Source organism: Aedes aegypti, chromosome 2 (assembly GCF_002204515.2).
Source record: "Aedes aegypti strain LVP_AGWG chromosome 2, AaegL5.0 Primary Assembly, whole genome shotgun sequence".
NCBI classification, from domain to species: domain Eukaryota; kingdom Metazoa; phylum Arthropoda; class Insecta; order Diptera; family Culicidae; genus Aedes; species Aedes aegypti.
In genome coordinates, this window is record NC_035108.1 from 368,935,167 (window position 1) to 368,959,126 (window position 23,960).

Sequence of the window (23,960 nt, forward strand, 5' to 3'; positions counted from 1 at the left end):
AGCAATAGGATACAGCTTCCTAGCTTCAGAAATACAGAAATCCACAGAACTTATGATTTCTGCAAACGGTTTCAATAGCTCAAGAAGATGATCATTCATTTCCATTTATACTTTGTTTTATTCTTCAGCTTTCCCTACTTAAAAACTGCCTTCTTTATATTGACCCAGAATTAAAAATATAGTTTTTAAGAAATTGGACCCACGTACGGGTGTTATTCGGCCGAATATTTAGGTTTTATTTGACCGAATATTAAGTCATTATTCGGCCGAATGTTCGGCCGAATATTCGTTTGGCCGAATAATAATATTTCAACTATTTCGGCCGAATAGTGCTATTCGGTACACCTCTAATGGATAGACCTCCTGCTACAACCCTGAAGATAGGACTCCTGCGACAATCTATGACGAAAATTCTGTACCCTTGAGAACAGCTTAGCTTAAAGGATTTATTAGTGTAACCTTTATTGGAAAAATTGTCAAACTACACCTTGGATTCTGGAGAAATGTTTATAGGAAAAAAAACGTACAAATTAAGGTATCGTGGGGCAAGTGGGTAATGGATTTCGCATAGTTAGGATTCTTCAAAGCATAGAGACTTTAAATTAAAACAAATGAGGTCGTGTATGTTTTTTAGCTTGACTCTCACCAAATATAAGCAGTATGCTGAAATTTTTTTAATGTAAAATTGAAAAAAAAAAGTGCGGAAAAGGTTAAAGAAAAACATCTCCTTACTTTTCACTAGCCCCACAAGTGGGGGACGAAATTCAACCAAAAATTTCTCCAGTGATTTCTTAGGATATCCTACAAATTTCTCGTTTAGAAATTCGTTAAGATTTCAACCAGGAATTGCTCTTAGAATGCCTTCATGAATTACTCCAGAGATTCCTGCAAAGATTTCTCCAGCAATCTCTTCAATTTTTTTTAAAGTAGTTTCCTAAGGACAGGTATGTATCCAGGGAAATGTCACAGAAACTTTTCAGAAATAATTGGAACAATTTTTGAAAGAAAAAGTTAACTGCTGCTAAAACATAGGTAAGTTCTGAAGCAAACCTTAAAAAAGACACCTACACATTAATGCTTCCAGCGGGTATTTTCCCTTTTGAAGGAAGCACCACACTAGACAATAGACCAGCATACAAAGGGTCTACCACAAAAGGCCAAATTACATCAGGTCGAATAATATAAGGCCGAATCACATAAGACAGCAAACACGAAAGGCCGAAACACACAAAAGGCCGAATCACAGAAGGCCGAATCACAAAAGGTCGAATCACAGAAGGCCAAATCACAGAAGGTCGAAATGTTGAAATCAATTTTATTGTACCACAAACATTCAGCACAATTTTCTACAATATTTTGTATATTTCTACAGAAGAGAAGGCGGGACAAACCCAAGTAAAATTATTAGCTGAACAAGAGTTTATCCAGCTGAAATATGCTTAGTGTTTTTTGGGGTGTGTCACCTAAGAAAAGACACTTATTTTCTATAAGCGAAACATATCTATCTAATTTATTACTTTAGTAGTCGCGCTGTTGTGTTTTGTAAAACACAGGTGGAGATATCCCGCGAATACTTCTTCTGGCATTACGTCCCCACTGGGACAGAGCCTGCTGCTCAGCTTAGTGTTCTTATGAGCACTTCCACAGTTATTAACTGAGAGCTTACTGTACCAATGACCATTTTTGCATGCGTATATCGTGTGGCAGGTACGAAGATACTCTATGCCCTGGGAAGTCGAGAAAATTTCCGACCCGAAAAGATCCTCGACCGGTGGGATTCGAACCCACGACCCTCAGCTTGGTCTTGCTGAATAGCTGCGCGTTTACCGCTACGGCTATCTGGGCCCCCTACCCGCGAACACTGGAAGGGTAAATACGTTGAAAAGTATTCTTAATAAGTTTAGTGATCTTATGAGCTCTTAAACACTATGTTAGCATTATAGGTACCAGGCCAAAGCTTGCTGTCCATATTCGCTGTCGCTCATCGGACCTAAAAAAAGAAAAACATCCTCTGTTCTGTTTGCATTAAACCGGGTAAACGTCTGGATTTGTTGTTTGCATGACACCGAATCGATGCTATGCACACTCTTTAGATATCGGAGACTTGGGCGGCATTCTGCCGTCCCTAATGCTCAATGAATGAAAATTTGGCACAGTTTGCTGAAATGACCGCATTTAAAACGGAATCAACTTTTTGCATATTCAAGCTTTATTGCTTAGGCTTGTAATTTTCAGCTATAATTCGGCCTTTTGTGATTCTGCCTTCTGTGTATTCGACTTTTTGTGGTAGGCTAGAATGTCATGGGCCTTTTGTGATTCGGCTTTCTGTTAATCCCCATGCAACGTCCAATTGCACAGTCGGAAAACATTCCACACCAAAATTTTACGGGACTAACGCGGGAATCGAACACACACCGCTTGACACGATGCAATTAAATGGCCTGCGACACTAACAGCAGGCTACGAAGCCCACAAACTTTGATAAACTCTTACAAAATCTCTGAAAGAAAAGCTTAACTTTTGAGAAAGTTCTACCATCAGTGTACCAGTATCAGCTCATGCCCCTATTTCCGCTCACTAGTGTAAAAATTGATTTTTCGTGTCAAAACCAACATTTTTCGCACGGATATATTCTAGCAATACTAACAACTTTTAGATGAAGCCGTCTGACATTTTTTTCATTTGATAATATAATTCTTTATTTTGAAAACACAAGACCTCGTGAGCGGTTATTGGACCACTAGGTATTTTTGTGTGTTCCAATAACCGCTCATGCAAAAAATTAAACAAAATTCCAAAGAAATGTCGATTTTAGTATACAGCCTTCTTTATTGCAGTAGTAGCTATGCTTTGACCATAAAAAATATCAGGATGAATAACGAAATTCGAAATAATGCATTTTTTAGTAAGTTCGTCCCGGAGCGGAAATATGAACACTTAGATGCAGTAACAAATGCAATTAAATATTTTTTTATGAAAGTTTTTCAAATTCTTTTTAATTTGCTGCTGATTACCCATACTTGGAGCTACATTGTGACATAAAAATATATTTGATCGACACAATAGTTATTTTATAATTTGGACACATAACTTCCCTTAAATGAGCGGAATCTGGTGCACTGATGGTACCTTCTTCCTAAATAAATTTCTACTGTAATTGAAGTACAATCAATCCAATATCTGGATAATATCCTGCATGATTGAGTTAATGATAAACTTGAAAAACATCGGATAGAATCTCTAGAAATGATCAAAGGAATTACTGGAATAATTGCTGTAGTATTAACTAGTGTGAAATATTACTCGAGAAATATTTTAAAGAACTGCTGGAGTAATCCTTGATCTAATGATGTTTATTAATTTATTATTGAATTAATTTCTGAAAGAGCTCATAATAGATTTCTTCGAATGAATAATTCATGGAGGAGTTTATAAAGCAATTGCTCAGAGTAACCGTGGATAGATTGACGGAGTTCATATGAAAGTGCCTTAAAAAAAATCCTTCAGAAACTCTGGAATTAAGCTTTATATTTTTTTCTTGAAAAGAAAAAAAAAACATCTAGACTAGCAACTGGAGAAATCAGTAGAAGAATCAGTGGGAAATGTCTGAAGGAAATCCTGGACAGTAGGGTGCGGCTTATTTTTGAAAAGTTCTCAAAACCAAAAATTCGTGTGCTCTACTGAGTTCAAATCACATTAAAAGAGAAACCTCAAAATCTGAGCCAAAAATATTAACATTTAGAGGTGGCGCAAGCGTCTTGAAGGTGAATTTACAGGTTATAAATAATGACCTTCAGTGAAGTACACATAACTTTGTTATTTTTCAACCGATTTTAAAACTTTTAGCATCAATACCTTCAAAATTAAATTTGTAAAAACTTTGTTGAACACCAAATTTGTCTAAAATCAAAACAAGTTTTAGTTAAAAGTAATTTATTCCAAATTTTTCCTCATTTTACTAAAAATTTCAACTTTGTTTGACCATAACTTCATGATTACTCAACCGATTCCAAATCTTTTTACATGCTTTTGAAGCTAATTTAATTGTTTTCAAACCATTCATATATCACATTTCACTAAAAAAATGTCTTGACCAAGTTATTCAGCAAAAACTGCACAAAAACATTATTTTTTAACGAAAAATGCCAGTTTTGTCAAATCTTTGGCAGTTAAATATTGTCTCTTAAGCTGAAACTGATTTTTATCATTTGTTAAACCTTTGGGAAGGACTTTGCAACAATTTTTAAATAATTTTGAAACAAAATTATGTTTGCATATGTTAAAATATATATGCACTATTCAACTCGTAACTAAGGCAAGATGCTTTACATATTTAAGTTTTATAGAAAAAATGCTGTTTTCGGCAAAAAAAACTTAAATAATCCAAAGAAATTTGATTTTTTCATTGAAAAATCATGTTTTTGGGTAGTTTTTGTTGAATACCTAAGTCAAAAATATTTTTTATAAAAAAATGTTGTATGTACAGTTTAAAAACAAATAAATTTGCTTCAAAAGTATGTAAAAAGATTTGGAATCGATTGAGTTTTAATGAAGTTATGGTCAAACAAAAATGATGTTTTTAGCAAAATGAGGAAAAATTTGGATATAAGTGTTTTTTACTAAGACAAGTTTTGATTTTAGACAAATTTGATGTTCTACAAAATTTTTATAAATTTAATTTGAAAGAAAATGGTGCTAAAAGTTTTGAAATCGGTTGAAAAATAACAAAGTTATGTTTACTTAACTGCAGGTCATTTTTTATAACTTGAAAATTCACCTTCAACACGCTTGCGCCACCTCTAAATGTTAATATTTTTGGCTCAGATTTTGAGGTTTCTCTTTTTTTGTGATTTGAATTCAGTAGAGCACACGAATTTTCGGTTTTGAGAACTTTTGAAAAATAAGCCGCACCCTACTGGACAGGGTGTCTACTACTTGGAAAAACCTGGAAACCCTGGAATTGTCAGGGAAATTTATTCAACCTGGAAAAAACCTGGAATTCTCAGGGAATTTCGGCTACACTCAGGGAAATTATTTTGAATCAGTAGAATATTTCGTTTTGTGACACAAAATCTTTTCAACCAAAAAATTTTCGGCTGCGACGCTATCAAAACTTTAAATGACATGTTTAGTATTTTTACCGATTGTTATTTACATCATAGCTTCCCAAACTTTTTGGTTGCGCGACCCACCTATCCAACAAGCGTATTCTTTGCGACCCACCAGTGAAAAATTGTACAGAAACAAGTTTTGTACTGAAGCTTCTGAGGTCACTTTTTACTATGATGGGAATGAGATTTGATCACAATATCACAATACCACACGTAATTGACATTGACATGCACTATGTTTGATTAAAAAAACAGTGAATAAAATCATTTATTTTACTTTTGTACTTGCAACTGCTCGTTACAAGATTTCTGTCTCAATATAGAAAATCCTTTTAACAACACTAAGGATTGATTGAATGTCTCGACATCAATCAAATTTCCATATAGAACTGATTATATTCTAGCATTTTTTTTTACAATTAAGTCACACCTCCATGAGTCGATGTTCCATTGCTCAATATTGACTCACGGAACCACACGGAATCAATATTTCGATTATAATCGAAGTTGCATGCACCACCAACAACTATTCGACCTTGAAAGTTTGCTTCACATACTGAAAGTTTGAAAATATTTTGTTGGGGAAAATGGAATACTTTCAAGTTTAAGGATTGTTTTACAAACTTAATCCAAGAAAAGACAATTTCGCAGCTAAAATTGTAGGTATGAGAATTTTTTTTTCGACAGAATATTTTTTATCCTTCTAGCCACAAAATCTTAGACCGAATGCTGAACGTTTTCGTAGAAATATCGGAGAAGCATGCAGGTTTGATGATAATAGAGATTTTGAAACCGTGAACCACATTGAAAATTAAAAAAAAAAAATGTTCATCACATTCGATATTTCCATGGGCCAATATTCTCTTCGACTCATGGAAGTTCGAGTATGGCTTATTAAGAAAGAACGATTAAAGAAGGCTGTATTGGCGACGTTCTTCTCAGCCTTAGACCTTAACCTTAGAATAATATAGATAGTGCCAACTGACTGAATTCCTGATCATTGGAAAAAACTTGTTTTGTCATAAAGTAAGAATTTAAGTTTAAGGAAACAGAGAAAAAAACTTTGGAAATAAATTCGTACTTTGGAATTTTTTCGCGACCCACCAAAGACTAGCTCACGACCCCCCTGGGGGTCGCGACCCACAGTTTGGGAAACTATGTCTTAGAGCACTCTAACGCGTCCAAAACGGTTTATTTCATAGTTAAAAAACCTGTAGTAATTTTCACGAAGATTACCCTGAATAAATAATCTTAGCGATTATCCCAAGATTTCCTCCAGGTGTTTTTGCACTGATTCTTTCATCGATTTCTTCAGTTGTTACTTCTAGAAGATTTACCACAGATCCTACAGGAGCTGTTACTGTAGGATATTCGGATAGCAAGTTTCAGGACACAGGTTTGTTATTGTTATTGAGTTTTTAATAAATATCATTTCGTTTTTTTTTTTATTTCAAGAAACCCAACAATAATTCCTATGCCGATTTTTTTTATTTATTCTAGGCATTTTCATTAGATTTCATTTGTTTTCAAAATTTATCCTAGATTACTCTCAAAAATCGCTCGAAAAATCCTTCAGACATTGTTCGATGAAATTTATTATAAACTTTCCCAAGAATTCCTCGATAAATTTGAACTTGAATTCGGCATTTTCCCAGCTTGTCATTAAATTGTCATTATTATTGCGGTTCAAACATTTCTCTAAAAGAAATCAAATAATATTTCCAAATCCCCATGTATTCTTTTTAAATTTTATTCATGGTTCCACACCAGTTAATATTACAACAATTATTACAGTTGTTGCTGCGATCATTCATATATATTTTTTCATGAATTCTGTCCAAATTTCATCAGAGAATTTCTTCAAAACGTCTTGTAGGACAACTACCGAAAAGCTAAACATTACATATAATTTGCAATTGGATTAGATGGACAAATTGATGTGAAGATTTGCGAAAAAGTTACACGTCTTCTCAGTGAGAATCGAACTCACGACTCCCCGATCTCTAGTTGGGGCGCGTTAACCACTACGCCATGAGAGGACTCATGAACGCAGAAGTTAACCTGAATTCGATTTCAGCTCAATAATCACGTGGTCCTCTTTCGCAAAGTGCACCTCTTTCGGAAGAATTAGATGCCCATCCAAATACAACGCTTTCTATATATATCCAATGCCTAGCCCGAGAGCGCATTGTTTTTTTAGGTATAAGAATAGCACACTACACTAGCCAGCAACTGCGCTGGCTGAGGTTTCTATTGTGTGGGCTTCCAATGGGTCGCGACGTTCTCAAACGACCGGTTACGGAACATGAGTCCGTTGCTCGATAAATACTTGTTTTAATTATGAATCGTGGTTTACGGCCAACCAGCCGAGTGGAAGTTTAACAACTACCGAAAAGCTAAACATTACATATAATTTGCAATTGGATTAGATGGACAAATTGATGTGAAGATTTGCGAAAAAGTTACACGTCTTCTCAGTGAGAATCGAACTCACGACTCCCCGATCTCTAGTTGGGGCGCGTTAACCACTACGCCATGAGAGGACTCATGAACGCAGAAGTTAACCTGAATTCGATTTCAGCTCAATAATCACGTGGTCCTCTTTCGCAAAGTGCACCTCTTTCGGAAGAATTAGATGCCCATCCAAATACAACGCTTTCTATATATATCCAATGCCTAGCCCGAGAGCGCATTGTTTTTTTAGGTATAGGAATAGCACACTACACTAGCCAGCAACTGCGCTGGCTGAGGTTTCTATTGTGTGGGCTTCCAATGGGTCGCGACGTTCTCAAACGACCGGTTACGGAACATGAGTCCGTTGCTCGATAAATACTTGTGCGACCCATTGGAAGCCCACACAATAGAAACCTCAGCCAGCGCAGTTGCTGGCTAGTGTAGTGTGCTATTCCTATACCTAAAAAAACAATGCGCTCTCGGGCTAGGCATTGGATATATATAGAAAGCGTTGTATTTGGATGGGCATCTAATTCTTCCGAAAGAGGTGCACTTTGCGAAAGAGGACCACGTGATTATTGAGCTGAAATCGAATTCAGGTTAACTTCTGCGTTCATGAGTCCTCTCATGGCGTAGTGGTTAACGCGCCCCAACTAGAGATCGGGGAGTCGTGAGTTCGATTCTCACTGAGAAGACGTGTAACTTTTTCGCAAATCTTCACATCAATTTGTCCATCTAATCCAATTGCAAATTATATGTAATGTTTAGCTTTTCGGTAGTTGTTAAACTTCCACTCGGCTGGTTGGCCGTAAACCACGATTCATAATTAAAACAAGTATTTATCGAGCAACGGACTCATGTTCCGTAACCGGTCGTTTGAGAACGTCGCGACCCATTGGAAGCCCACACAATAGAAACCTCAGCCAGCGCAGTTGCTGGCTAGTGTAGTGTGCTATTCCTATACCTAAAAAAACAATGCGCTCTCGGGCTAGGCATTGGATATATATAGAAAGCGTTGTATTTGGATGGGCATCTAATTCTTCCGAAAGAGGTGCACTTTGCGAAAGAGGACCACGTGATTATTGAGCTGAAATCGAATTCAGGTTAACTTCTGCGTTCATGAGTCCTCTCATGGCGTAGTGGTTAACGCGCCCCAACTAGAGATCGGGGAGTCGTGAGTTCGATTCTCACTGAGAAGACGTGTAACTTTTTCGCAAATCTTCACATCAATTTGTCCATCTAATCCAATTGCAAATTATATGTAATGTTTAGCTTTTCGGTAGTTGTTAAACTTCCACTCGGCTGGTTGGCCGTAAACCACGATTCATAATTAAAACAAGTATGTCTTGTAGGACATTATTCAGAGATTGTATTTTTTTTAGTTATCTTAGCAATTTATCAAGAAAATTCTAGGAAGAATGTTATCAACAATATAGGAGTTCTTTCAGAGATCCTTGTAGAAATTTATCAAGGCATAGTTAGAACTCACACAAGTTTCATCTGATGTTACTTTAAGATTTACTTTCGATATTCTTCGCGGATGTTTTTAAAAATCTTCTCCAGAACAATCTGTATAATTTCCTTGACATTGCACATTGGTCCAGGAATCAGTTTTACGCGGAAACATGCATTTTGAGCTTTAGAATGAAACATAAGACAAAAACGGTCTTCTACAAAGTTCTTTGTATTAGTTAAGCCCTTTGTTTGGTGTTATTGAAAATAAGGGTGGACCACATTTTCATAGAAATTGTGTAACTAATTTTCTTATTTGTAGAAATTATATTATACATGCTTCAGCAAAGTTATAGACCATTCAATTTCGAGCAACTTTGCCCAAAAAGTTTTTTTTTTGTATCTCTTAAATTGACCGATTTGGAGCTTTTTTCCTGCAGTGACATAGGGTGGTCCGAACAAAACTGGTTTTCAGGCTCTAGATTTTTCAATTCAAATTTATCATCAAAGTAGTCTATGAAACACTTTTAGAGCTTTAAAAAATGCGTAATTTGGTGAGTGAAGAAACTCGCTATCCCCTTCCGTTTAGGAGTTATTGTTGTTTTTCTCTCAAAAACATGCTCAAAGTAGGCATGTGAATATCTCTGATTGGGGCAATCATAAAAAATATCTTTTGACGGCATTCAAAAGACAAAATAAAATTGTATATTACATCAAAAAATTACAGATGTGTTATTTCTGTAACTTAAATAAAATGCCTTAAGAAAATGTGGTCCACCCTAATTTTCAATAAAACCAAACGAAGGGCTCAACTAATACAAACAACTTTGTAGAAGACCGTTTTTGTCTAATGTTTCATTCTAAAGCTCAAAATGCATCTTTCCGCGTAAAACTGATTCCTGGACCATAGTGCATTGCGCTCGAGACATCCCTATATTAATGACTGGAAAAAAATCTTTAAAGAATTCCTTGAGTATTAAAATAAATCAATAAAATGGAGTTCTTGAAGAAATTTCGAATTCTTGAAGGCCTTCTTAACGGGAATGTTGGAGGACCTCCTAGTGATATCAATGGAATATTTTTTTGGAGAAATAGAAACTTCATTGAAAATTGTCTGAAACGATGTTTGGAGGGATTCTTGATGGAGTCTCCGAAGTAATTTCTGTAAAAAATTCCAGATAGCATTTCTGAAGGTATTTCAAAATTTGAAAAATATAAAAACAATCTCCTGAAGAAATCTTCGGAGTAATATATGAATGAAGTCTATAGTAATACCAGCACTAATACTTGTAATGTCACAAGGAATAAAAAAAAAAGAAATAATCTTATAAAAATGTATGTTTAACTTAGGAATCGAACTCTCATGTCGTGGTTCTTGTTAGGTGTCTTTTTGTATTCGTAATTCATGTAAGAATTTACTCCATAATTGTTTTTTTTTTATTCAAGAAGAGGTGTCAAAATTCTTATTTTGAGAACGATCAGTCCTGATTTCCCCTAGATATTATCTAGGAAAAAATACCAAATGCTCCCCGAGAAATATTCTGGGTACGTCGCTGATGTTCAAAAATCTGAATTCCATTTTAAATAAATGGCTGTTTTTTTCCTTAAGATTAATTACACTTTTTTATATCTGGCTTTTATGATTAAGGCACTTTCAGATCATTTGATAAATTTTTTTGTTTTTCGTGGAAATTAAATAAAAATCACCAATATTTTTCTTATGTTGTTTACACGTTCAGAACAAAACAGACTGTTTTTTTTATTGAATGCAAAAATACTTTCAAAATCATTGTTAGATATTAGTTTAGGTACCGTAATCCGGGGGCAAATTGATCACTATTTTACAACTTTTTGTTGTGTTGTCCCTCGGAATTCAAATAATTGTCAAATAAATTTCGACAAAATCAGTACTCCATTGATCTTTATCAGTTTATGTAATCGAATTTACATGAAATAAAATTTAACATATCATAAAAATTGTTTTAATATCAAAAAACTAAAATGACACATCGGGGCGAAATTGATCACCATATAAAAAAACAGGTTTAGGAATTAAAAATTTCCCTCCTTACTAAATTTGGGTCTCCTGAATCTGAACATGATGTCAAAATTCTTACAACTCGAGTATTTAATCATTTCATTGCAAAAATAAACTTTGAAAATCTGCCTAAAACGTCTAGATGTAGGCAATTTCTCTTGAAATAAACACATTATATGAGAATAAACGATTTTATGAGCGTAATACTATTCTTGATACGCTGTATGATATCAAAAATAAGTCGAATAGTTCATACTTAAGCTTACACAACATTTTAAACACTCAAAGTTAACATGTAGGAATAGCACCAGAGGATTGTTTAGCACCGACATTCCCAACTGTGTTGCTTACACCTTCAAAATGTGTGAATATTTCAATGCAAAACTGACCCTACTAGAAAAGAAATAGTTCAAAATCATCATTAGACATCTATAAACTAGAAAACATGGGATGTATGTGGTGCCAACTTAACCTTCAGCATCCTTGGGAGGAAATGTGTTTTGGTATCGACCTGATCAAATCCGCCCCACTGATCAATTTGCCCCCGGATTACGGTACTATATTTGAAAATGAATTTTTAGTCATCTAAAATTCGTCAATGATTTATGTATTCTGGAGAATTTCATAGATCTGGAATTATTTTTTGAACCCTGGAAAAACCTGGAAATATCAGGGAATTTCATTTCTGTAAATGAGTAGACACCCTGCTGGAGTAGTTTCTGTGAAAATTTTCAGGGCTATCTATGCGGGAATTACTGGAGGTAGTAGCGTTAGGGTGCTCAGGGACACACTGGAGGAAATTATTTTGAGCTACCCTTCAAAAATTGCTCAAATAATTGGTAAAATAATCTCTAACGGAATTCCTGCAGCTTTTCCTCTAGGATTCTGATTGTGAGATAAGCAGTCGCATTATATTCTCTGAAGGTTGCTAACATTAATGAAGTTGCACGAAGCAAGGGAACTGCAAGCAGAATAAGAATAAAGGACACTTTAGACATCAAAGTTAAAATAGAAACTTTAGAGGCCTTTCATTAAAAACAGATACTTTTTTAGACTTGCCATAAAAGTGATCGTGTCTTTAAAAACAAATCTGCTTGGTAACTTGTAGATATCGAATGGAGATGGAATAAATAGCGGACAATCTCTGGAGAAAAGCGCTGATCAATCTCTCAGGGAATTTTCAATACATATGAAAATAGCTAGAATGTATGGAAGACAATTTGGAAGAATTCCAGTGATCATTTCTTGAGAAAATGCTGGAGGAATGTCTGTATGAATCTTATTGTTATTCATTTTACTAGAGGAGTTTCTAGGGAGATCCCTTGAAGTGTCCTTTAAAGTATTTCGAGAAAAACCTCTGGACTTGAAGCATTAACCATTAAAACAAAATTCAAAGGATTCAAAGAAGAATTGAAATTTCTAATTCCAAGGTTCGATGTATCAATTCAGAATCCATACTCAATCAAGAGATTTAAACAGATAAATGTTCCTATCAGAAAGTTTTGCACTTAGTTTAGATCATAGTGCACAAAAAATAAAGATACTCTTCGAGATGTGGCGTTTTATATTATAATTCAGCAGAATCATATAAACGGGAGGTAAAAACGGCCATATTGACGGAAATTTGGGGCCTTCCTTAGCCGAGTGGTTAGACTTCGCGGCTACAAAGCAAAGCCATGCTGAAGGTGTCTGAGTTCGATTCCCGGTCGGTCCAGGATCTTTTCGTAATGGAAATTTCTTAGACTTTCCTGGGTATAGAGTATCATCGTACCTGCCATACGATATACGAAGGCGAAAATGGAAACTTTGACAAAAAAAGCTCTCAGTTAATAACTGTGGAAGTGCTCATAAGAACTCATAAGCTGAGAAACAGGCTCTGTCCCAGCGTGGACGTAATGCCAAGAAGAAGAAGAAAGTGGTGGAAATTTGTGAAAAATGCCTTTGAGTTTTTTATTTGTCATCCAAACATCAAAAATCAATTTAATTTGAAAGTTGAAAAAATAAATGGCTTAAGAGACTATTTTGCTTAAAGGAAAGTTTCAGAGACCTTGCATTTAAATAGTGACCAAGCCTACAAAGAGACCTACTACCAGTTCTGAAATATGGAAAGAAAAATAAAATACTAGAATTGGGATACTCACTTAGAGTGCATATGCTGGAACTCCATCCCCAGGGTGCATCCACCCTGGGACGGCACACAGCCGAAGCCCTGCATCCGTGTGAAATAGTACACGGTCACCCCATCGAACGTGATGCCCTTCTTTGGTCGCTTTTCCGAGCTCGCTCCCGTAGTTTCCTCTGCCGAGCGTCGTTTGAGATTACTCTTCACCGGCGGATGCTCGGCGGTTTCCTTCTCCAGTGCCGACAGATTCCGAGATGGTTCTGAACCCAACCCCGAATCGGACCCATCACTGGCTTCCTCTTCTTCATTCTGCTGCCTTCCCCCATCGGTCACTTCCGTTACGCCGTTCGTGTACGGTTCCACAGTGGTTCCATTCACCGAAACGTTCGGGGTGTCCCCGCAGGAAGCCGTCTTAAAGCTATCGTCGTCGAGATTGGTAGACCTGGTCTCATTTGGATCGTCGCCATTTTCCAGCGAAAGCGCACTTTCGTCCAGCCCATTTACACTAGTATTCACAGGTTCAAGTTCAACAGCACTACAAATGTCCCCTCCGCCACCACCGTCGTCTTCGCCCCCCTGGGCAGCGGGACTCTTCAGACTTGTCACGTCCACCAGAACGATCTGACCGGTCGATGCGTCCAGCTCGCTGCTGGTCGTTCCGGTCGTCGTAGCACTGACATTGCTCACGTTTAGCACATCGTTATCACATTCGTCCAGCGCGAGCGGATCGTACAGCGGATCGTCGCAGTTTAGCTCCTCCGATGACATCATGTCGGGTGCTTCGTGCAGGGTCGGTTCCTCGATTGGACCCATACCGTTGGTTAACCTGGAATGGTTGAAAAATTGAGATTATTACACTTTTTTGAATTACTGGTATTCTACGAAATTACTGAGCTGCCAGCTTCTGAGTGTCTTTATAGGATAGGTAATACCACTCTAGAGATCAGGAATTTCTCTAATCCTGTCTTCACCATAGTAGCTCTAGTTCTATTGATATTCAACGAACTTGACACAAATCGAATAAGATGATCATAATTGCTAGAATGAGATTCCATACTCATAAGATTAATCCATTAGTCATCTCATTGTTTCATAAGCACAAGCATTGATGACCTACAATTCGTATTTGCTACTCCGTAAAGGACCAAAATGTTCGAAGTTACATAAGGAACCAAGAGATGTAGCTTGGGAGTAGCTTTATATCTTCAATGCTTTCGAAAACGCCAAACATTAAAAAGTCAATAACGGCGCTGGTCACGTCCTTACGGTCATTGGGGAAGGGAAGGAATATGAGTGTGACATCCATTGTTACTAGAGATCGAGATCACCTCTGCATCTCCATGGTTGTCATTGGAAGAAGTTTTTTCGTGGGGAAGGATCATAGCTGCATACTGCAGGATCACTGGCTTGGTAAGTGATGCGATTCATGCAACCTCGGTTCAAAAACTACCTATTAGTACTCTAAAGACAACGTGAACATACAGTAATTCGACACTTCCCGGGTAGAGGTGAATAACAAAATAATGGTAAAATAAAAACAAATTTTACAATCATATCTAGTTTAACCATTATTATGGTATTAATATATGACATAAATATCTCATCAAAAGCAAAACTTGAAAGTCATGTAATAACTAATCAATAACAAAATATACTATCATGGTAAAACTTGTTATTTGTGCAAAAATACTATAAAAACATTAAATAACAAACATCGCCATCACAGTAAAATATGTAATTATTTTGATATTTGAAAACTTTATTTAAATAATTTATGATAACAAACAAACATAAAATTTTGCCAAAATGGCTCATTTCACAATTCGTATGATATTCATTGAAGATTTAAAAGGCAAATGTTTTTTGCAGGAAAGAAAAAGTTTATTTTTTATTCATGCTAAATTTAGATATTAAAGTCAAAGAACTAAAATTACCATTATTTTGATGTACTCGTGAATAGCTTTTTAAGTTATTATTTTGTTATCAATATCTAAATAAAAACTTATTTTGTTATTTACGGTTGCCTATATTTTTGCTATTATTTTGTAATTACAATGACAAAATATGATATTATTTAGTTTTTATGCCATATAAACTCAGTTATTATTGTTGTTATTTTATCTCTTATTTCAAACAAACAAAGAACAAATTTTGCTATTCAAACATTCTATTTTAATGGTAAGTTTTGTTATTCTTTTGCAATTCTCCTCTACCCGGGTTTAAGCGTCGATCTATTCAAAGGTTATTATTTATAATTATAAAATCAGGTGTAACGTTGGGACGTTGCTTTGAATTCGTCTATTTTAAGAATTTTAGTTTAATTGAAGTAACAGAAAAACGGTTGAACATTCTTCTCTTTTTATTATTTGTATTATTTGTAAATATCGACGAAAAGCATCGTGGATTTAGTTTTGAATTCTCATTTTGACTTTCCCTAGATTCTCATTTTGAAGCGCCAAGATTCGAAAGACTGGCGCGATATTGTAGACAAAAAGGGTATTGTTTAATGCAGATTTCTTTAAGCAAAAAGGACTTAAGCTCGGTCATTTCGTTATCTACTGTCTTTTGTGTTTCTAGTAAATTGTACGTGTTTCCGGTCTTTGTGACCGTAGCGAATTCTTCTAATCGTTTGTTTCGTAAAATATACAAAAAGGTAAATTTAGATTTGAATTTTTTTGAATTTTGACTAATTACGCCATTCGCGTTGGACTTTCCAGCGTTCAGGCGCTTTTTGTATTGTACGGGATGGTTTGACAATTGCGGCAAGTGAAGTCATTTTGGGGTTTACCCGTGGCGTCTCCGGTGCCATCATCATCGAGAACTTGAGCTCGGGATCCACTAAGGCCCGCCTTTAAGGTAGCTAAACGGAGGGAGAAGAAGCTCGTCAACCCTTCGAACGAAGTACTCCGACGGTCGCCAAAAACTGTCGTAAGTTCACCTTACGCTACAACCCCGGTGAACGGAGTCCGAAAGTGCGATCCCTGTACGTAGCCAATTGTCGTACGCCGGATCGGACCAAATCTGAAACCCTTTTTAATTTCTTCGCGTGCGGTCAGAGTCCCCAAGGCAAACCCGTGCGACGGTACGTTGGCCTCGACCCTGAAGAGACGGTCAAACCTGGGAAGCTTGTCGTTGCAGCTCTCGAGGAAGATCAAATCGGAAGCCTTCCGTCCAGCCTCCACCTCCTCCGCAACAATAATTCGGTCATACTCTCCGAGCTCAATCCTCCATCACAGCAGCGTCAGCGGACAAGCTACACACGTGCCCGTCATTGCTCCAAGGAGCGATCAAAAGCGACGACCGTCCTTCGCCGGCAACCGCCGGATGCGTTAGACCACGTCATCGACTCTTCGTCACCAAAAATCCTGCGCATGTTCGTGGAAACCTTTGTACATGGCCATGATAGTTTTCCTTATCACCCGTTACCGTAATTCAGTCCAACCCGAATGAGTTAGAAATTTCCGTAAACAAAATGTAGTTGAAGTTCGGAAAGCTAATTGATTTTTCCGTTTGTGGGCAATTCTGAGAGAATTCACACTTTTACGTACGTTTTGCTTTTACTAGGCCTTTCAGACTTCCAAACTCCATATAGGATCAGATTGGCATGAACAAGTTCATGGTTGGGGTTAGAGTATTTGTGAGTTGAAGGTAAAATTTTAACGTGGAGATAGAAGGTTCGTGAAGGTGAGAAGGAAGTTTATTCAAGCCGTTCACGAGTCCCGTGAGGAAAATCCTCGCCTTTCAAACAGTCGGGCAAAGTTCTAAAACGACCGGTAGTCTCTCGATTATCGAGAGTGTCGCTTAGCCCATCGAGTTTTAGCAAAACTTCGTGGAACGGTTACACAGGTAAATGGAAAGGTATGGGATTTTTATTCTTAATATACAAAAGTTTGTTAAATTTGTTAAATCAATTCTTTTAAGTAACATTCCCACCGTTGTCATGACAAAAATGTTTCAATAATATATTGTACATTTCAATCAAAAGCATGAAACGAGCTCACCAAATAGATCATCCATCCTTGATTGAGCACCTGTAAGCTACTTTATTCAGCATGCCCATTTCAAAAAAGCTAAATATCACTGGCGACGCAAAAACTTGAACGCGTGCAAAGTGAAATGAAAAAAACCTCGACGATGACGAAAAAAAAAACGATTTTTCAGGTGAAGATGAAACGAATTCAAACCACAATCGCTCGAGAGCAGAAATCTGGTTAAATGTCCGATTTCTTTTCCTGCTCAACATCTGGGCCTTATTAAGAAATTATCCACAAAATACTAACCTTTATTCGTTTTCATTTTCATTTTCATTTTGCAGCGTTTGGTGGGGCAATGAGAGCGCAAGTCAGTCCAAAGCCGGGGGCAGGGATAGGAAATGGCCGTAATAGTCTATGCGGACCACTTGAACACCATCGGAAATGATAGGAAGGGTTGGGGTAGGGTATGGGAAATTGGAGAAGACTTGACACAGTAACGCGATTAATGCTGCAAAATGTAAATGTGCTGAGAGCAATTTAATTTAAGTTTTGAAGTTTGGTTTGTTTGATTAAAATTTCAAACAATTGTACAAGTAAGAAAGAATGAGCTGATGGCTTTATATAAATTTAATAAACAACAAAGTAATAACAATATGAGAGTGATGCTAAGAACTGCTGATGGCACGATGCGACGCTTTAGGAGCTTTTGATAATGATTGAACATTACTATAAAGAACGCAATTCAATCGATGATGACAACTTTACAAAATTTATCTGTTTTTATCATGTACAGATATAAAATAACAATTCAGTTCACTGATTGGCGGTGCTGATTTATATAAAAAAAATTGATATTATTAAAATGAACTTACTCATATTACTCATTACTTAAATGTTACTTACTCATGATGGTCATACTTCCCTGACCAGAATTATTCTGTTTTGAGCATCCTTTTCGAAGCTATTCTATCCAGTTATCCATTGACTGCTTACAATCCTGAAATTATTCTTATTGTGCATGCTCATGCATTATATTAGTAATGATCATAATCATGCAACAGATAAGAAGGTGAGAAAGAGAGAATTAGGAACAGTGATTAGTAATGAATAATTATGTAGTTTTGTTAGAATAATAAACAATTAAACAGCACTAATGAATAGCTTAAAAAATGACATTACAGCATAGCTGAGCCTTTCGGATCATAAGACCGATGTATAAAAATAATTTGTTTCGAAATTGTCCGCGTGGTCTTCTAGTGCCCCTATTAGATCAGAATCAGTCATAGACATACATACCGAATGCTCGCCATGACCCTATGACCAACATTTGTATATGTATAGACTTAGCTGATGTGGCTTTTCTAATAGGTAGTTCTTTCACTCATTGATTGTCTTCAAAACCTTGTCAAGTATAGAAAATTGATTTTATTTCATTTATTACTACATTGAAACTACATTGTACTTATTGAGTATTAGGTATTATTTTATGTTTAGCACTATTGATATTATCAAGGCCAGAATTCCCAGTGAGTGAAGAATTTTATAGTACTAGAACACCATAGAAGATCGCTAAACATTACCTAATCATGGAACGGCTTTTTGCTCTATTATTTTAAGTAGATGCTATTGATCTCCCTTTGCTCCTATCCGCAACCCGGTGCACGCGCCCTGTTGGTTTTCGAAAACCTCGTAGAAGATTACAAACCGTCAATGGCATTCCCAATTACAACCCCACATTGCACATTCAAGGGTCTGACTGTGCTCCTAACCCACCCTCAGTTTGTAATCTTCTCGCCAGATTGAAATTATATTTTCCCGAAGTGAAAGTAATTTTGATGAGTGATAGCCGTACTATGCAGTAGCTTAACCAGGATCTTTAGGTCAGAAGACAAAATCTAAATTTTGTAATAAAAAGGTTGCCATTGCTTTGAAATTCACCCAACATCTAATCAAAGCTACTAACAACAGCGATCAATTATCAAAACTCATCGCTCCCTGGAAAATATAATCCCAAGCCCAGGGACAAAATACTAACCTTTATTCGTTTTGTAGCTTTAAATGTCATGCCGTAACAAAATCTAGCATGAACGCTTTTCTACATAAACGGAAACAAACGTCAAAATGTGCTTCTCTTTAATAAAACGAACGAATCTTATCACGTTCTTCAAGAAGATCAGTTTGTCTTCACCAAGATCGCCTTAAGCCTAAGAACTCTAAAGTGATATTTGTTACGCTTGTCCGAGTTCAGCAAAATTTATCATGGTTCTATGATGGTGTTATGTAAAACTACCGCCATGATTGTAATTATCGATGCTTTGGCAAGGAAGCCATGATGGGAGAATCCATGTATGCTGGATTGTTCAACATTTTCGGACACCAAATTGATGAAATTGGTTTTCTGAAAATGCAATATTGTTGAGGCGCATTGTGCGTTTCGGGTGTTTCATGCATGATATTCACGATGTAATAGGCGTGACAACCGAAAACACAGGTAGGAATAAAAAAACAGAAAGTTATTATCACAGATGTTTTAATTTGCATTTTGGTTTATTATTGATTGATAATTTTATGAAGAAGTATTCATAAATTCGTTAGCCAAACCAACATGATAAACATATTGTGAGTTTAACTTGTCTTGAGAACATAAGTCATAATTGATGAATACAAGTTTTAAGAGATACTTGACAGTTGCTCTCCAACACCGTCTCTAGTATGGGCCACTTTAGTCTTATGAGAGGTTTATCATTGGGTTAGTGTAGGTTTGTAGAATTACTGGTTTTATTTCTAGTTTTATAGAATTGGTGTAAGAGAATACTTCAAGAACAGCATAAAATTAACTTTACTTCTTGGGTAGTGTAATTCCTGGAGGATTTTTTTTTTTGGAAAAAGTCCTGAAGTATACCTGCAAGAATTCCTGGAGGAATCGTTGAAGGAGTCTCTCAAAGGATTTTTGGAGGAATCTCTGAAGGAATATCAGGATAAATGGCTTTAAGAATCTTTGGAGGTACCCCTAAGGCAATCTCTAAAAGAATTCCTAGAAAATATTTTACTGGAGTAATCTATGGAAGAAACACTGGAGGCATTCTTGTAGAAACTCCTTGTTAAATCCCTAGAGAAATCGCTGCACAGATTTTCCTTCAGAAATCCCTGGAGGAATCTTTGTGGAGATCCGTAGGAATCCGTCTGGCCAATGACCACGGTTCATGCAAATTTCAAAATATTTGTATGGACAAATGTCCACGAGGGGGAGGGGAGGGAGCCCGGGATTTCAAAAAAATGACCTCGTGGTTATTGGACAGCCCCTAATCACTTATCTAATCTAATCTGATCTAAGTGCTTGCACAGCCAATGTTGAAAAGCATCCTGGAAATACCGAAATTTATTCTAGTATTTTCTTGTCAACATTAATGTTTGCAGCACATCAATGATTTGATACAAACATTAAAATGGCCAGGCCCACTGTGCAGACTTGGGGTTTGAAGATAATTCAAAAATTAACGTCGATCAGGTCATTCACGAGTGAATTACATGATAGACGAAAAAATTTGAAGTATTGTAAAGGAAGAAACGGGGACAACCGTACCAACCGTTACATTTGGGGGGATAGGCAAAATCACTTATGACGAAAAATTTATAAAAGTCCTTCGGAAGGGACGGCTTGTTGGACCCGAGATAAACTAGCTAAGGGTGAAAATCTCGTTAATAAGAATAGAAAACAAAATACACTACCCACCATAAGTATGGAATCGCGTATTGCAACACTCATATTGAATATTGCAGCACCTTGAAAAGTTTAGCATCACCTAAAATGAGTATTATCTCATGATTCTGAGGTGCTAGATCAATATATTTTTGAGGTCATCTTTAACAATACGTCTTTCAGCCCATGCGATTTTTTATTTTAGTTGAAGTAACTTTTATAACTGGATTTTAGGTGATGCTAAACTTAAAAGTGCTGCAATACTCTGTATTGCAACGATTCCATACTTATGGTGGGTAGTGTATATGAAATTTTTAGTACCATCGTTTGATTTTATAGATTTGTGCTGCCAACAATACCAGATGTTGTTTCAATTTCTTATCATCCAGGAAATTTATTATATTTTTCAGAGAATTCGACTCTGCGAATACTCATGAAAATTGTTCATTACGTAGTTGTAGGTATTATTTAATGTTTTTTCCTTATTTTATTCAATTGTTTGTCTGATATTTCCTGAATAAAATTCTGCAAGGAGACCAGGAGTTCATCCAATATTTCTCTGAAAATTCTGCCATGAATCTAAACAGACAATTCCCTCAAATAGATAAAGACGGATTGTCGACTCATTTAAGAGAATTAAATTCCTTAACTCCTATCGTTTAAAAAAAACAGGTGATTGGGGTGAATTGAACAGTAACCTAAGATATTTGACGTTAGCATGACTCATTATTTGCATAATGCGTAGGTATTAACATAATTAAACAACATGTTACATATTTCCCTGATATTAAAGGAAATTTCTATTCTTACACTGTCCAAATTGATTCATCTGACTTTCCATGGTTTTCTAGGTTTTTTCAAGTAGTCGACAATGTCCACTCTACATATTCACTACTATTTTCAGAACTCTGTCTTAGAAGAGCCAATAAATTTTATGTTTATTCTCTTCATACCAACGAAAAATAGTTCCACAATTATGATTTTCACATCAAGGAAAGCACACTTACCCGAAGATCGTCGAACTATTAGCATTTTTTTGCAGATATGTCAGCAGGTTTTTGATTGGTTTCAGCATTCTTTGCGCGGGTTTCTCCCGACGGTTGCTTTCCGGTGCCACTATCACTAGGATCTACACTGTTTTGCTGCTGTCCCTCAACGTTGTTAGAGCACTTTTCGTTGTTGTCACTTTTTGATTCACCTTCCGGTCGAGGCTGTGCGGGATTTGTCCAACTCGCGACGCACCCGTTGGCCATGATGGAGCTGCACGGTATAGGAGGTCCGAAGCTAGGCCCGACAGACCATTCCGGTTATTGCGGGGTCTCTGCGGATGGTCCTGCAATTGACGTTACCAGACCTGTGCGGGAGAGAGAGGACACCGAAGACGGGAGATTAGATCGGTAAAGACATTCGGTAGATGTTGATTGGCGAACTCAATGAAGGGTCGTAAAACAACGTCCCGTCTACACATTCCGGACTCCGGTGAGCGATGGATCGATTGTTGCTAAAATTATTATTTTTTCCTTCCCCTCTTATGCGAAGTCTATATGCTTTATGTGCATAGCTTATCACCTTTACCGAATGTTTTCGGTGTGATTTCTTTCCTTTCTCTCGGATCTATGTAGCTCTACGTGCGAACGGATTGTGTGACCCGATGGATGAGAGAAGACACACTCCACTTGAACTGGGATGAACAAACCGGAGATTATCGCAGTGGAAGACTGTTATCAGAGGTTTCCAAGTTGTCCCGATCCGACGACGACGGCGAGTAGCCGAGACACAGGGAAATCGAAATTAAAACCTTGAATACACGAAAACCATGACGCAGCGCGCGAGTTTCCAAACCTCGTTTCTTCGTGCGACTGTGTAAAGATTCACTGGGGCCACTGTAGAGGACCTGCTGACGGTTTTTTTTCTGTATCGTGACGACAGTTAACCATTCGCCTTCGTAATGACGAAAGCGCTATTCGAACAGCTAGCAGCACCCGAGAGGCACCAACAGTCTTCTCTACGACTAATACGATGACTGCAGGCAAGGCAGAGAGCGAGAAGATCAAAGTTGTTTTTGCTGTTGCTGCTGTTTCAATGCTGCTTTTAAATTTTTCAAACCGACTGGGCCAAGTATTGTACTCTCCGAACAAAACCTCTATCTCGTTTGCTTTGCCAGCCCAAGTGTATGTATACATGAAATATAGCTGAGCACACCCTACCCCATCATCATCGTCGTAGTCGTCGTCGTCGTCGTTTTCTTTGAGCACCGTTGTGCGACGTAGATATACTACAAATAGGGTAGGTGTATCCATTGTGGATGCAACAGTATGGGTAAAAATCAGATTTTGATTGCGTATCAAAAACGTAAGCATGACTTGTTGATGTTAATTATTAGTTTGAAGCTTCGCGAAAAAGGTGTGGTAAACAGTTTTAGTGTGAAATTAATTTAAAGCTTCAAAGAATTGGTTTCAAATATTTTTGTCTTTGTACCAATTATGGCAATAATTTTAATGTGTAATTGTACCAAATATCGATTATTTGCACAAAATACAATCAAATGCCTTCCACAGCGATTGATAATGTAATTAATGAAGTGATTGCTTGTGAAATTTTCCTGGAACGTTGTGTTAATTGATATTAAGTTATTGCAATGCCCAGGCTGGTAACGACTAAGCTGCAAAATAATAGTGACGTTAGTACTAAACTGATCAAAATAGTGACCAAAAAATAACTAAATAGTGACTTTAAACTAAAAATGTGACTATATAGTAACTTTAAACTAAAAATGTGGCTATATAGTGACTTTGAAAATATCAAAAATAGATGCCTATGCAAAAATAAGATGCCTTTTGACCACAAACTTTATTAGAACACAATGTCAAATTAAAATTCAGCGAAATAGAGCAGTTGAAAATATTTCTTAAGTTCCTCATATGGTCACCTCAGCCGGTCATTCGACAACTGACTCTTGAAATGTATTGTATTGAATTTACGTCAATAGAAAGACATTTACGCCTAATTTTTGTACAATCCAACTGACTGACTCCAAATCGTCAAAGGTTCTATAAGCCCTTCAACGTTCGAGAGTTAAAAAAAACTTGTTAAAAATTACAAGAATTTA

General features: G+C 36.7%; 1 protein-coding gene across 5 annotated transcripts in view; it reads right to left on the bottom strand.

The window, feature by feature from the left end:
• LOC5575159 (cysteine/serine-rich nuclear protein 1) overlaps positions 1-23,960 on the bottom strand; it is a 57,608-nt gene that overhangs the window by 4,542 nt on the left and 29,106 nt on the right. For 2 of the 5 annotated variants that reach the window (XM_021846603.1, XM_021846605.1), the window contains 2 exons: positions 21,859-22,205; positions 13,197-14,003 (listed from right to left, as the gene is read on the bottom strand). In XM_021846603.1, coding sequence (XP_021702295.1) covers positions 13,197-14,003; positions 21,859-21,926 — 875 coding nt within the window. In that variant the 5' untranslated portion in view covers positions 21,927-22,205. Of the gene's footprint in view, positions 1-13,196; positions 14,004-21,858; positions 22,206-22,420; positions 23,000-23,960 lie in introns of those variants that run through there. The other 3 variants (XM_001655486.2, XM_021846604.1, XM_021846602.1) reach the window with 3 other exon arrangements.